The sequence below is a fragment of the Elgaria multicarinata genome, chromosome 4 (assembly GCF_023053635.1).
Source record: "Elgaria multicarinata webbii isolate HBS135686 ecotype San Diego chromosome 4, rElgMul1.1.pri, whole genome shotgun sequence".
Classification (NCBI taxonomy): Eukaryota; Metazoa; Chordata; class Lepidosauria; order Squamata; family Anguidae; genus Elgaria; species Elgaria multicarinata.
Genome location: NC_086174.1, coordinates 72,413,981 through 72,427,724, shown reverse-complemented (window position 1 = coordinate 72,427,724; position 13,744 = coordinate 72,413,981). Strand labels below are relative to the sequence as shown.

The 13,744-nt window shown below is 40.4% G+C and overlaps 1 protein-coding gene across 2 annotated transcripts in view; it reads left to right on the top strand.

Annotated features, from left to right (window-relative positions):
- The window catches only part of ESR1 (estrogen receptor 1), a 282,918-nt gene that overhangs the window by 239,908 nt on the left and 29,266 nt on the right, over nucleotides 1-13,744 (top strand). For both annotated transcript variants that reach the window (XM_063124534.1, XM_063124533.1), the window contains one exon: nucleotides 8,759-8,897. In XM_063124534.1, coding sequence (XP_062980604.1) covers nucleotides 8,759-8,897 — 139 coding nt within the window. The remainder of the gene's footprint in view (nucleotides 1-8,758; nucleotides 8,898-13,744) is intronic.

Here is a 13,744-nt window from a genome sequence, read left to right as displayed (position 1 = left end):
TTTAACTTGTTGGTTGTTTTATGATGGTTTTAATTTTTGTGAACCGCCCAGAGAGCTTCGGCTATTGGGCGGTATAAAAATGTAATACATAAATAAATAATAAATAAATAAATAATATATAGCTGACGATATATTTTCCCTCCTTTATTATGTTTCAGAAAACAGAAAAACTATTTGTCCACAGCTTTGTCTGCTGTTGTGTTTTTCATATTGATTGCTCTCTCCAATGTTCTGAAGCAAATTCATAGCGATATGGATATCCAATGTAGCAAGAAATGAAAATCAATGCAGTGTTATAGTTGACAAAACAACTACATGCAAACATATTTTCAATAATGTTGATGAACATAATTTTCTGGTTTTCCTTCTGTTGTTTGGGTATTAGCTCAGATTGTCTGCATTTGCTGTTGTTATGGAAGTAGAGAGGTTTCTTCAGCATCTTGGAGGGTGTTGTATTAATCCTGACATATCACTTATTTATAATTCAATGGGCTTTTCTACATGAGGCTTTTAACCCTCACTTTACCAAGGCATCTGCTTCTGAATTGTTGTTTTTCTCTTTTGGTGGTGGTGGGGAGGAGTTCTTTGCCTCTCTTTATGTTCCATTACACAACCACTAGGTGGCGATGTGGTACAGCAGAATTCCACAAATACACTGGGGTTTCAAGAACAGGAAAGGCCCTGGAGGATGACAACGTTGTGTAAAGCACCTGCAGACTACTGTGACTGAGGAATCATGAGCGCACAATAAATATCTTGTGTAGAAAGACTCTGTGAAGTTCATGAAGACTTAGTATAAGTCAGCACCAGTCTCCTTTGTCACATTCCTTTTCATTTCATCCTGTCTTGGTATTAATATTTTGCAGATTTCCTATTCAAACACTTTATTTCCCTCCAGATAGCAGGTCTGTTTTCTTTTAAAACACACACACTCATGTTGCCTATCAAATAATTGGCGTGCAATGTGCTAAAAAAAAGGGGACAAGGCATCTGTTACCGGCATGGAATTGGGATGTTGTATATGACCCAAAATGACACCCCACCCCCATCCTTGTGAAAACATTAGAGAAGTATCTTAAAGGGATGATTAAATATGCAGAAATTCAGGTTATTTCTTTTTTAATGGAAATTATTCAAATTATGAAGAAGGAGAAATAGGGTGATGGCCAATATATGGAGCACTGGAAAACATTTATTTATACATTTGCTTATTTCAGATAACATTTCAAACCATGATTCAGGAAGTCTGCCACGATGGCTGAATTGACAAATCATGCTAGAAACTGTGGTTTGAATAACTGGATTTACAACCAGTGCTGTGGTGTGATGTCCAAACTGACAAGCTCTCCGTAGGACTGTTGCTCCACTTCAGTAGAGAGTGCTGAGTGCTCAGGAGATGACAAGTGAAAGCAGAGAAACAGCTCTAAACCATGGTTTGCTAGTTGTACTTTCTGAAAGCAAAAATATAGTAGAGATTATAAACCATGCTTAGTACAAACCAGCATTTGATGTGATGCCTAAATTAAGCTATAGACAAGAAGTATCTGGAAGTTCACTACTCCCTTAACGAGCCACAGTTTTCATGCAAAAGTGAGGCAGTGCCAAACAGAATCAATGACCCGATGAGGTGATTTGCTGCTATAGAGCCATCTCAGTTAACTATAGTCCATAGTATTCCTCTCTTTTGCATAGGATATGCAAAACCACAACTTTACCAATGGATAAGTTACTGTGGTAGGAATGCATCCATGAAGGAAGTCCATTGTCTGTAGCCTTTGCCCACATAGGAAACGGTATTTCCAGCCCACCCAACCCCCATGCCTTTGCTTCCCTTTATAAGAATTAAACTTCTCCTTACTACTTAGGCAGTTGCCACAGATGACCCCCAAATAATGTTTGCTTTTCTTTTGTGATAGAAACAGCAACTCATAAAGCTGTGCACTCGTTCATAAAGGGAGAATAAAATTCCATGGGATGAAAAGCTTTGCATTTGCTGATAACATCAAGCCATATATCTCATTTTCTCTGCTTGTGCTAGTCACAAAATAATATACACATAGTGAAACTGTCAACAGCACTTTTATCTCTTAAACAGCCAACAGCTGGCTGAAGCTCAGTCCATACAAAACTAACATGACATTGCTCTGAGAGAGAAAGATTTAACCAAGAAACTCTTTCCTTTCCGTCTTTTGCTGTAGACTTTCTGAGGTTCTGAGAATTACTACTGACAGACAATATCCTTTCACTATTTTCACCATCAGTGAGCTGCAAAATGTTTTCTGCTTCTCAACAATACTAAATAAGAATGATCCTTGCATTTGTAATCTCCAGGCAAGACAGAGGCCATTCATTGTATCAGAAATTCAACATGAAACCAGGATCTAAAGAAGTGATATTTGCAAATGTATGGATGGTTGTATATGCAGGCAGAGATCCATGTGTTGTTTAGGATACAGAGATTTCCACTACCAGAGACGAGCTGTTTTTGAGGCTCATTTTGCAGTAGGAAGGAAAGGAAAGGAACCTCTCGTGCAAGCACTGAGTAATTGCTGACTCTTGGAGGGACGCCGGCTTTCGCTGACGTTTTCTTGGCAGGCCTTATAGCGGGGTGGTTTGCCGTTGCCTTCCCCGGCCGTTATTACCTTTCCCCCAGCTAACTGGGTACTCATTTTACTGACCTCGGGAGGACGGAAGGCTGAGTCGACCCAAGCCGGCTGCCTGAAACCAGCTTCCGCTGGGATCGAACTCAGGCCGTGGGGAGAGTTTCAGCTGCAGAAACTGCTGCTTTACCGCTCTGCGCCACACGAGGCTCTTTGCAGTAGGAAATGCTATGCCAAATATAACAAATCATAATACTAGAATTCGGGGTCATCCTATTGGTGGGAGGTTGTGGATAGAGAAAAAGAAGCACTTCTTCACACAGCACATAGTTAAACTATGGAATTTACTACCATATATAATGATGGCCATCAATTTAGATGGCTTTAAGAGGGGATTGGACAAATTCTTGGAGAAGAAGGCTATCAATGGCTACTAGTCCTGATAGCTATGGAGTACCTCCAGTATCAGAGGGAGTATTTCTATGTACACAAGTTGCTAAGGAACATGGGTGGGAGGGTACTGTTGCACTCATGTCCTGCTTGTGGATTTCCCGCAGGTAGCTGGCTGGCTACTGTGTGAACAGAATTCTGGACTATTTGGAACTTGGTCTGCTCCAGCATTGCTCTTATGTTCTTAAATGAAGCATGGACTTGTGTAATTTATCTCAGTACTTTGAGTTATGGCCAAAATCTGTAGTAGAAGCAAAGCAACAGTACCAACAACAACCCTGTTTGTATTTAATGAAAATTAAGTTGTGCAACACATAGCTGGATACTTACTGTGATCCACAAGAGCAGTGCTTGCATTTTGATGGGTGGTGAAGCCATTCCTGTATCCTTTATGCTTGGAAACCACTGGGATTGAAGAAACAGGCAAAAGGCTATTGTATTATATAATCTCGTGTTTTCCCTGTATAGTTGTAGATTTGATTATATTCTTCTTAGCTTGGACCAAAACATGAAATATAGTCATAACTTTGGAATGCCAAACATTTGGCATTTCAACACGGAATGAAAGAAACACAGATTTACAATGAACTGGATTGCTCGAGTGAGCTGTCAGTAACAACAATGTGAAGCATACAGTTTGTTGCAAGCACTGCATATTCATGTTTATGGTCATAGAGCGAGGGAGAGCTCATTTGCCAGCTATGGCCGTTCATAGACCAGGTAACCTGGCAACAGTAGTTCATGCCCTGGTAACGTTCTGATTGGACCATTGCAGTTCTCTTTACTAGGGCTGTGCAAGATTTGAACCTTGGATATTCTAATCCGATGCGTGTAGGCCATTTTGTGGCATATCCAACATTTTACAGTGGATCCACCATTTTAGGATGGGAGTCGCCATTTTCCTGACCAGCCCTAGGCCCTGGTACAGCCCCCAGCATGCAGTGGCTACTGGGGCCACGGAGCAGAGGACAGACATGTCCTTGCCAAGTGTGAGTGTCTGCTCCCTGGCACGATCACCAGCTTCCCTACTGCCATTGCTGGCGTCCCCTCAGGAGATTGCCTCCTCTCATGAGATTGTTGGCTTTAAGCAGTGTTCTTGTGAGAGGATGCGATCTTGCGAGAGGAAGCCAGCAATGGTGGCGGGGAAGCTGGTGACCATGTCAAGGAGTGAGCAATCGCATGTGTTAAGTTCATGTCTGCCCTCTGCTCCTGGGCCCTGGTAAGTCCAGCCCTCCTAGCCACTGCATGCTAGGGTCCGTAGGCTGTACCAGGGCCTAGGGCTGGCCAGAAAATGGCAGATCCCATCCTAAAATGGCAGATATGCCACAAAATGGCTTCCAAGCGTCAGATTTGAATATCCGAGGTTTGACCCTTGCATAGCCCTACTCTTTACCTGGTGCTTGACAGTGTTTTGGAAGCTGCAGCTCATTCAAAATGCTGTTACCTTTGTTGAGTAACAGCAGTGAGGAGTAACAACAAGTGAGGTGTGAGCATATCACACCAGTTTTGCAATCTCTGCGCTGACTGCCAGTGAGCTACCAGACCCAATTCAAGGTGTCAATACTGACTTACAAAGCCATAAACACTTCAGGACCTTTCCCAATACTAACCATCTTGGGATTTAAGATCGGCCAGGAAAGTTTTGTTTGTGGCGCTATCACATCTTCTAGAGCCATTTTGATGGCAGTATCCCAGCTACAGAACACCCAGTAGAGATTCAGCTATCTCCTACAGTGTTGTCATGTAGGCACCTGTTAAAGATGTATTTATTTGTGTAGGCTTTTGTGGTTTAGGCAAGTGCTCTCTTTGTTTTCTGATTGATCAATTGCATGGATGATTTTATTGCATTTTATTATATAGGTGTGGTATTAGAGTCATTACTTTAATGTTTTTCTAAACCGCCCAGGGAGCTTTGGCTATGGGGCAGTATAGAAATGTAAACAACAACAATATGGGGTGCACTAGTAGCCAACCCAGGCTCTTTGTGAGAAAGAATCAAATGAAAAATGAAAAAAATAAATCAAACCCTAATTAGCTTTAGTGTAATTCCTATTTTGTATATTATAAAACCTCCAGGCACAACACAACTGAAGTTTTTGGTAAAGAGCCTAACAATTAAGTAGATTTACTAATTCTCTCCATGTGTGGATTCATCACACCATTGAAGTCCCTTCCTATGATACATTCACCAAAATGTATTCTTCCTGAATAAAGCAAAATAGAATTTACCTGAAGGACAGTCAGGGCCATCCATGTTAACCAAAATAAAGTTCTTAAAATGCATTAATCCTTTGACAAAAAAACATATATTTTATCTGAATCATATTTTTCTTCCTGAAAAAACAATTGAGATCTAGACTTTAGAGTATAATGCATATGTTGCACTTAGATTTAAATCTCCTAGCTCCAACTTCCCTCCCTAACTCCAGTAAAAGAACAAATAGTTCCCAGTTCTAAGGAGAAGAACACAGAGTTCCCAGTTCGAACAAACAGCTTCTAGATTTATTCAGAACACACAGTTCCTAGCTATAAGGAATCAAAAGTGCAGAACTCTGAGCTTAAGCAATCACTTGCAGAACTCTTGAGTTTGAGCAATCAGTTGCAGAACTCTGAGCAATTAATTGCACAACTACCAGCCCTGAGCAATCTGTTGCAAGATTCCCGGTAAAGAGTCAATTAGCACAATATTCAACTATAATTAATAGTACAAATCCAGGGTAGATATGGATGCAATGGATATTGTTGACGTGTTTATCTCCTAAAGTTTAGCATTAGGTCTAATTATAAAAAAAATGTAGAGGATGAACTAGGCATGTTCTTGCACTAGGTAAGAAGATATGCCCCATCCACCCTTCCACATAAACCAAAGCTCAATTCTTGCTCTTTTCATGTAAACAATATGCCCCCATGCTCTAAATCAGGGATGCATAACCCACAACTCCACAAGGTATTTGCTGCCCCCCATGATCCGACTGCTGAAATTACCACCTTATTTGCTTCCACTGTTGACAAAACACTGTAGAAATCAGCACTCTGAGGGCCTAATTTCCAGAGGATGCTCGAGGAATCAACACTCAGAGCCTGCTTCCAGGAGGACACTCCAGAAAATAGGATGTGCTTTCACGCAGCTAAAATTGGGCACAGAAAAAATAAAACCAATAGGAAGAATAGGCACAAAAAAACCCAATACCTACCCCCAAAAACAGCCCATTGAGGACAGAGTTATGTTCAGTGGGCATGGAATGCCAAGTTGACTGTTGGAAGGGAAAGGGGGCTAGAATTGAGTGGCTGGAACTCTGAACAAAAGCACTCTGTGTTGTAATTATTATTTTTTTTGCAGGCCCCCACCTGTTGGGACTAATAATACAGTTCTTGTTATAGGCTAATTCTATAATTTATGGAAAGGAGGACAGGGTTCCTGCCAAAGGAAGTGAGGCAGGTGGCTACTAGGACTGTTGGTTGTTTTTTTATGCTTTTCATGGTTTTAATTTTTGTGAACTGCCCAGAGAGCTTTGGCTATTGGGCGGTATAAAAATGCAATAATTAAACAAATAAATCTTGAATAGTTGTATTGAAAAGGGAATTTCATCAGGTGTCATTTGTATGCATGCAGCACCTGGTGAAATCCCCTCTTCACCACAACATTTAAAGCTGCAGGAGCCCTGTCCTCTTTTGTATCTGGTCACTCTAGTGTAGCTCCTCCAGCTTTAACTGTTGTGATAAAGAGGGGTTTTCACCAGGTGCTGCATGTATACAAATGACACCTGCTGAAATTCCCTTTTCAATACAACTGTTAAAAGATACAGCAGCCATATCCTCCTTTTCATATGGTCACCCTAAATAATTTAACCAGTCAAATGTAACTCAGAGTTTCAGCTCCCAGAATTCCAGACCATTGGCTGCGCTTCTTGGAGCTGAGATCCAAAACATCTGGAAATCTACCTTCTGCATGATCTCCAAAGCATACTTTGGTGATTATCAAATTTCCATTACTTGAATGCAAGATCAAGCAGTGTAAATGACTCTGCATTCAGGACAGCTTCCACCAATTACCTCAAGTACTTGTTAGAAGGAAGTCACGCTAAGGTTGCAGTCAGGGGGAGAAATCTTACTGCAAAGCAGCCCAGATACCTGGGTATTCTAGTTATGCTCTCTCTGGCCTGTCCTCGCTCTTCTGTAAGCCAGTGATTTTCTCATAACCTATAGGCCTATTGTCACAAAAGTGAGGGAAAGTGTCAGCCACTGTTTTTTTAACCAAAGATTTTCCTGGTCTAAAAAATAAACTCCCATTTTTTAACTGGAAGGCATGTCATAAATGTCAAATGCCTGAGGGTGTGTGTGTGTTTTAAAATCCTAGGTGGTACAAACCAAAATTCCAGGTGGGGCGGAGTAATGTTCCTGGCTTGGGCCCAGCTGGCAAAATGGGCTGGTAAAGTTTGATTGTATATAGGGTGACCATATGAAAAGGAGGACAGGGCTCCTGTATTTTTAACAGTTGCGTAGACAAGGGAATTTCAGCAGGTATCATTTGTATATACGGAGAACCTGCAGGAGCTATACTAGAGTGACCAGATTTAAAAGAGGGCAGGGCACCTGCAGCTTTAACTGCTGCGATGAAGAGGAAATTCCACCAGTTTCCCCATATATACAAATGACACCTGCTGAAATTTCCTTTTTAATACAACTGTTAAAGATACAGGAGCCCTGTCCTCCTTTTCATATGGTCACCCTATTTGTATAACATGTGATGATTCCAAATATATAATATGTGATGATTCCAAATATATGGCATGTCAGGAACTGTAACCAGAAGATTGCACGTTACAAAAGGTGTAGTAAATCATTGCAGCACACCATTGTTCTGAAATGTGGGAGAACTGTCCCTTTCTGTCTGGGTTAAAATATTCTAGGATTCCACAGAAAATGTGAACTATCAGTATGGCATGTTTTAGTTTCCTCATTCAAGTGGAAGGAAGTTGGAATTTTGGTATATCATATAAGCAGCATGTATCCTTGCTATGCCAGGCTACATGCATGTATAGTCCCTTTGACAAAAGTGTTAGCAACGTATAATTTATAATACACGGTGATTTAAAATAAGTGGTATAAGAAGTGAAAACCAAAGATTTTACACCATAACATAAATTCATAACATTTAGGACCACGGGGGGACGACACAACTTGTAAAATTGACATTATACACTTTGTACAACTTTATTAACGATCTAGAAGAGATAAAAATGAAAAACTGATTTATCTAGTTTATCTATGATTCTCTTGCTGCTCAAAACTATTTATTTATTATTTATTTATTTATTACATTTTTATACCGCCCAAAAGCTGACGCTCTCTGGGTGGTTCACAAAAACTAGCGCATAATGCTTACCCCCCTCCTAATATCTCCAATACTTCTACTTGCAAACTTTTTTATTTTTTAGATTTGAATTCCACCCATTATTTGAGGCATCACACATGAGACTACCTTATTTGAGGCACCATAAATGAGGTCATGGCACCATACATGAGGCAACCTTTTTTCCTCATCATAACCATCTTGTGAATTAGGATAACCTAAGGGGTATTGACGTCTTTTCTAGAGAACTCCATAGCTGAGCAGAATCATTACTGAACTGGTCTCCACACTAGTGCTTCTTTTCACATTGAACATTTTTTTCCTGATACTTACTGCTCTTTCTTTTCTTTTTTAGGGTTTGTGGATCTAGTACTCCATGATCAGGTCCATCTACTGGAATGTGCCTGGTTAGAGATACTGATGATTGGCTTAGTATGGCGATCAATGGAGCACCCAGGAAAGCTATTGTTTTCCCCTAATCTATTACTGGACAGGTCAGTCTGCATGCTATCCCCACCCGCCCCTGTTTTCATTGTAATAAATGCCATGCTATGCAGTATTATTAGGATCGTTCTGACCTGCCATCAATGTCAGGAGCAGAGAAGAATTAGCCTAACTAAAACTGGATTGTTAACAGTATTTTATCTATACATTTACAGTTGTGTGAAAAAGAAAGTACACCCTCTTGGAATTGTATGATTTTACATATCAGGACATAATAACAATCATCTGTTCCTTAGCAGGTCTAAAAATTAGGTAAATACAACCTCAGATGAACAACAACACATGACATATTACACCGTGTCATGATTTATTTAACAGAAATAAAGCCAAAATGGAGTCTCCACCCAGACACCAAACAGTCTCAAGCCTGCATCGCTTCCGTAAGGTGGCCTCCTTCTCATGTACCCCTAAGATTATGCCCTGGCCAAATCACTATCTTGATAAATGATTTGCAAAAGTGATCTTGGACTGGCATTGTGGTGTTTTGCTGTGGTGCTGGTGGGAGAGTAGCAAGGAGCATTTCAATGATAAAGGGAAGGGAAATGAGAAAAAACAGCTTTGGGCTATACCTTTAAAAAATACCAGTATTGGTGTTGGGAAACTGTATTAGGGCACAATCCTATGCAAGTTTAGACAGAAAAATATCTGGCTGGGGAATTCTGGGAGTTGTAGGACCCTTTTCTTTTTAAACATGCATAGGATTGCACCCTTAGTGAATTAGCAGATTATATTTCTGCTCAATTACAAGAACCATTTAAATTTCTCAGTTATTACATTATCACAAACAACCCAGATTATTTCTTTGAGAGTGCAGAGATGTATTGTTTTTTACCTGCTTGAGGGCCACTCACCATATAGCTCTTTCATTCGTCAGAAGGAGGAAGTTATACTAATGTCTTCTGTGATAGAGTACGCTAGACTTTTATTGTGTGCTCGTGCTTACTCACAGTAGTTTGTGGGTGCTTTACAGGACATTGTCATCCTTCAGGGCCTCTCCCATGCTTTGCAACTTTTTTTCTTCATTGGGAAAGTCTGGTATTTCCTGAATGGAGGCAAGAAACCCTGAGGTATTTGTGCAATTTTGCTATACCACAGTACCACCTAGTGGTTCTATAATGGAACATATAGAAAAGCAGAGAAAGAAAACCTCTGGGGGAAACCATATGTAACGGAGCCAGTCCTAATCCTGAAGCAGAAAAAACCTCAGTAAAGTGGCTGATTAAACGCCTTGTGTAGAAAACACTTAGTCTTTTCTATTACCTAATTTATGGCAGCAAAAAAACCTCCCCTGTCTCTTGCATCTCAGGAATACCAATCTGCCTGAAGAGTTCCTTTGACAATCTAAACAGCAAGTGCAATTCTGTCGACTCTCAAAATTATCCAGATGGTGTTTTAGAGACACAAATTATTCTGTTGTTCTATGATTTTTTTGCTTGGAGTTCCAACCCTGAAATTATCATTAAAATAATGGCTAACAGTCTTTTAAGTCTCATATCCAGTATCTGAAAATGTTTTTAAAAGGATACTTAAAAGAAGAGCAAAATAAAAAGATGTCAGCTTGTCCACTGCCATTTTATGAAAACGGGATTTTTTAACTTCAGCAGGCAATAATTTGATGTGTTGAAAACACAGGGGTTCTCACTTCTAAAGTTTTATTCCAACTAACCTGGTCAAAAATGCTTTGCCCTGTGAGAATAACCATTGAACAATCATTTGCAAGGATCTTTATAAGAAGTTAGAAAGCAGTTAGAAAAGGCTTCTCAACTTTTTAAGTTATGGTAATGCAATCTGTTGCTATTGCTCTCAAACTATGGGATTCCCTTCCCTGGCAACCCAGTCTAGCCTTCCCTTTTGGTTTGCTGGAGGCTATTGAAGAAGTTAGCCTTGTTTAGGCAGGCCTTCAATTTGGAGTGATCCTCACCATTTCCAGATCATGCTGCTGCTGCTGAAAACAACCTGTCTTGTTTTGGTGTCTTATTGTTCTCTGCTGATATCCTTATTCTACTGTGTGTTTTTTTAAGTTCTTCTTTTATTGTTACTCTGTACTTTTGATAAGCTTAGCCTGGTGATGAGCTATGGCCTTTTTGAATGCAGACAGCATGGCCACAGCTAGCCATGCTCTGCTACCATCCCATTGGGATTCCTGAAAGCGTGGAACATGGAGCTGTTTAGAAACTGCAATGGGTTAAAAATGCAGTTGACAAATGACTAACTAGGACTAGGCATCCAAATTCTCTCTCACCAATTTGTACAGAATTTGCTGCTGGTCTGTTTGAAATATAACTAAAAGTGCTGACTCTGTCCTTTAAAGGCCCACATGGTTTGGGACGCAGCTACCTAAATGACCACCTTCACCCACGTGAACCTATTATGACCACCCTCAGTGGTCTGTCTTTGTATTACCACTCCATCAGAGGTGAGGTGAGTGGTGACTAAAAAGACGGTCTTTGCAGTTGTAACACCCAGTCTCTGAACTTTGCCTGGCACGGAACCCATTTTCTTTTGGATGTGAGAGTTTCTCCCTTCTTTGTAGATCTGATTTTAGTACCATTTTACTGCTGATTTTTTTTATATATAAAACCAGTTCCGCTTTTAAATCGCATAACTTGTTTTTATTGACTCTGTTTAATTGAAGGCTGCTCTGGAAGCCCTTGTTGACTCAAGAGCATGGTAATAAATGAAGAAATAAATTATCTGATCAGAAAGAACTGAATCCATTCAAAAGCTGTCCCAAGATCCCAGTCTGGTTTCTCAGCTGATCCACTAGTATATAATGTGTTTAAGATGTTTTTATGCCACTGTTTGAGGCAAAGCCTCCTTAAAGTGGTTTGCACAGTAAAATGTGAAAACCACAAAATATAAAACCACAAAAACTCAGCTAAAAACTTTTCTTTTCCCTATAGCTTTTAAACATTGAGTTTGTTCTGACTCTATACTGTTAGCTTCACCCTACCCGGTGCCTGCTTACACTTCCCTGTGCCTGTTTGCATTCTCTTTCCCTCCTTATTGTTTACTACAACTTTATTAGATTGTAAGCCTATGCGGCAGGGTCTTGCTATTTACTGTGTGGTCTGTGCAGCACCATGTACATCGATGGTGCTATATAAATAGATAATAATAATAATAATAATAATAATAATAATAATAATAATAATAATAATACACAGCTAACTAAAAGGCACCATAATTCATTTAAAGTAACAACAGTAAAATTATTTTTAAAAAATAACCCATTGTTTTCAAGGAAACTGTAATATCTAGGTCTTTAAGGCCGGTTTAAAACCAGTCAGGCTGGAAGATACATGCACCTATTTCCCTGGTTTGCATGACACGATAGGCTACGGTGACTTTTTTGTGTTAGAGTGGCTGATTCTAGTGGGCAAATCTGGCACGCAGGCATCAATGTGGTTTGTTAACCATATACAAACACCATGAGAACTCATGGCTTATTCTTGGATTGTCCAGGGTGGCTTGTCATGTTGAGTGAACCCAGCACAATGCTTCATCTCAAGCAGCTACAGAGCCGCCTGGCAAGAACAGCACAAAAACACGGCCACTTGTGTGGAAAGTCCATAACTCGTTTGCAAACTTTTATAACAAAACTATTTTTTGGCAAATGGGTTTGATCTTTTTTCAAACTATTGTTCACAAGTGTGCAATTGTTCACATTTGCTGCTACTTACTTTCTTCAGCAATGCAGATCAATATTCACTCTGAATGTTTTCAAATCCCACTTGCCACTTTCATCCTCTCAGTGTATTACATACTGAACTGACACTTTTCAATTTCTCCTCCACCCTCAAACTTCAGCACTTCCCTTGACCCCAAACTCCAAAAGCGGCAGCTGATTGGGACAGAGCTATTGGGGTGGGTGGGTGTAATTACTGTGGGAGTATGGGTGCAGTTACTTCTGAAATGGGTTGGTTTCTTTCTGTGTGTTGTATGCAAGTGCATAAGGCCTATGGAATACATGCTGGGAGCGGGGTGGAGGACTAAGGGAAAACAAGCAATGGCAAGTAGTAGAGCACCTGATGGTCTGTCGGGAGTCACATGGGTTAGCAAATGAACAACCAACCCACTGTGGCTTATTTTCAGGGTGGTTTATCATGATGTACAAACCAGCCCATTGTTACAGGACGTTCCACAAGGATAGAGCCACTAGAGAAAAGGCCCTCTCTCTTATTCCCATCAGCCTAATAGATCTTACTAGGGGGCATATGAGCAAGGCTCCCATGACTCATCTAGGGCTTGGGCAGAATTATATACCTGCAGATGTTCCTTTAAATAAACTAGTGCAAGGCCATTTGGGGCTTTAAAGGTGATTACCAACCGTTTAAATGGGGCCAGGAAATACATGGTAACCCATGTGGCTGGTACAGAACTGGAGTTATATGCTCTGATTGCCTACTCCCACAAGCAACCAGGCAGCTACATTCTGCACCAACTGAAGTGTCCAAATGATCCTTAAAGGCTGCCCCACATATAGATTGTAGCAAGTCTATTTTCTTCAGGTAGGTACACAACAGGCAAATCAGCCAAAGCTGTTAAAAGGCGTTCCTAATCATTCATGCCACTTGTGCTTCTATATATAGCACTTAGTTCAAGAAGACCCCCAAGATATGCAACCCCATCCAACACTAGTCTTACACCTGCATCCAGATCAAGAGATTTCCCCAGCCACAGTATTTCCGTTTTGTCTGGATTAAGCCTTGACTTAAGTGTTGTCATCCATTCCAAAACTGCATCCAGACACCTGTTCAGAGTTTACACAGACTCTCCTGATACTAGTTGGATGAAATAAGAGCTGGAGCTGCATGTCGTTCATCCAGAGGTTTGG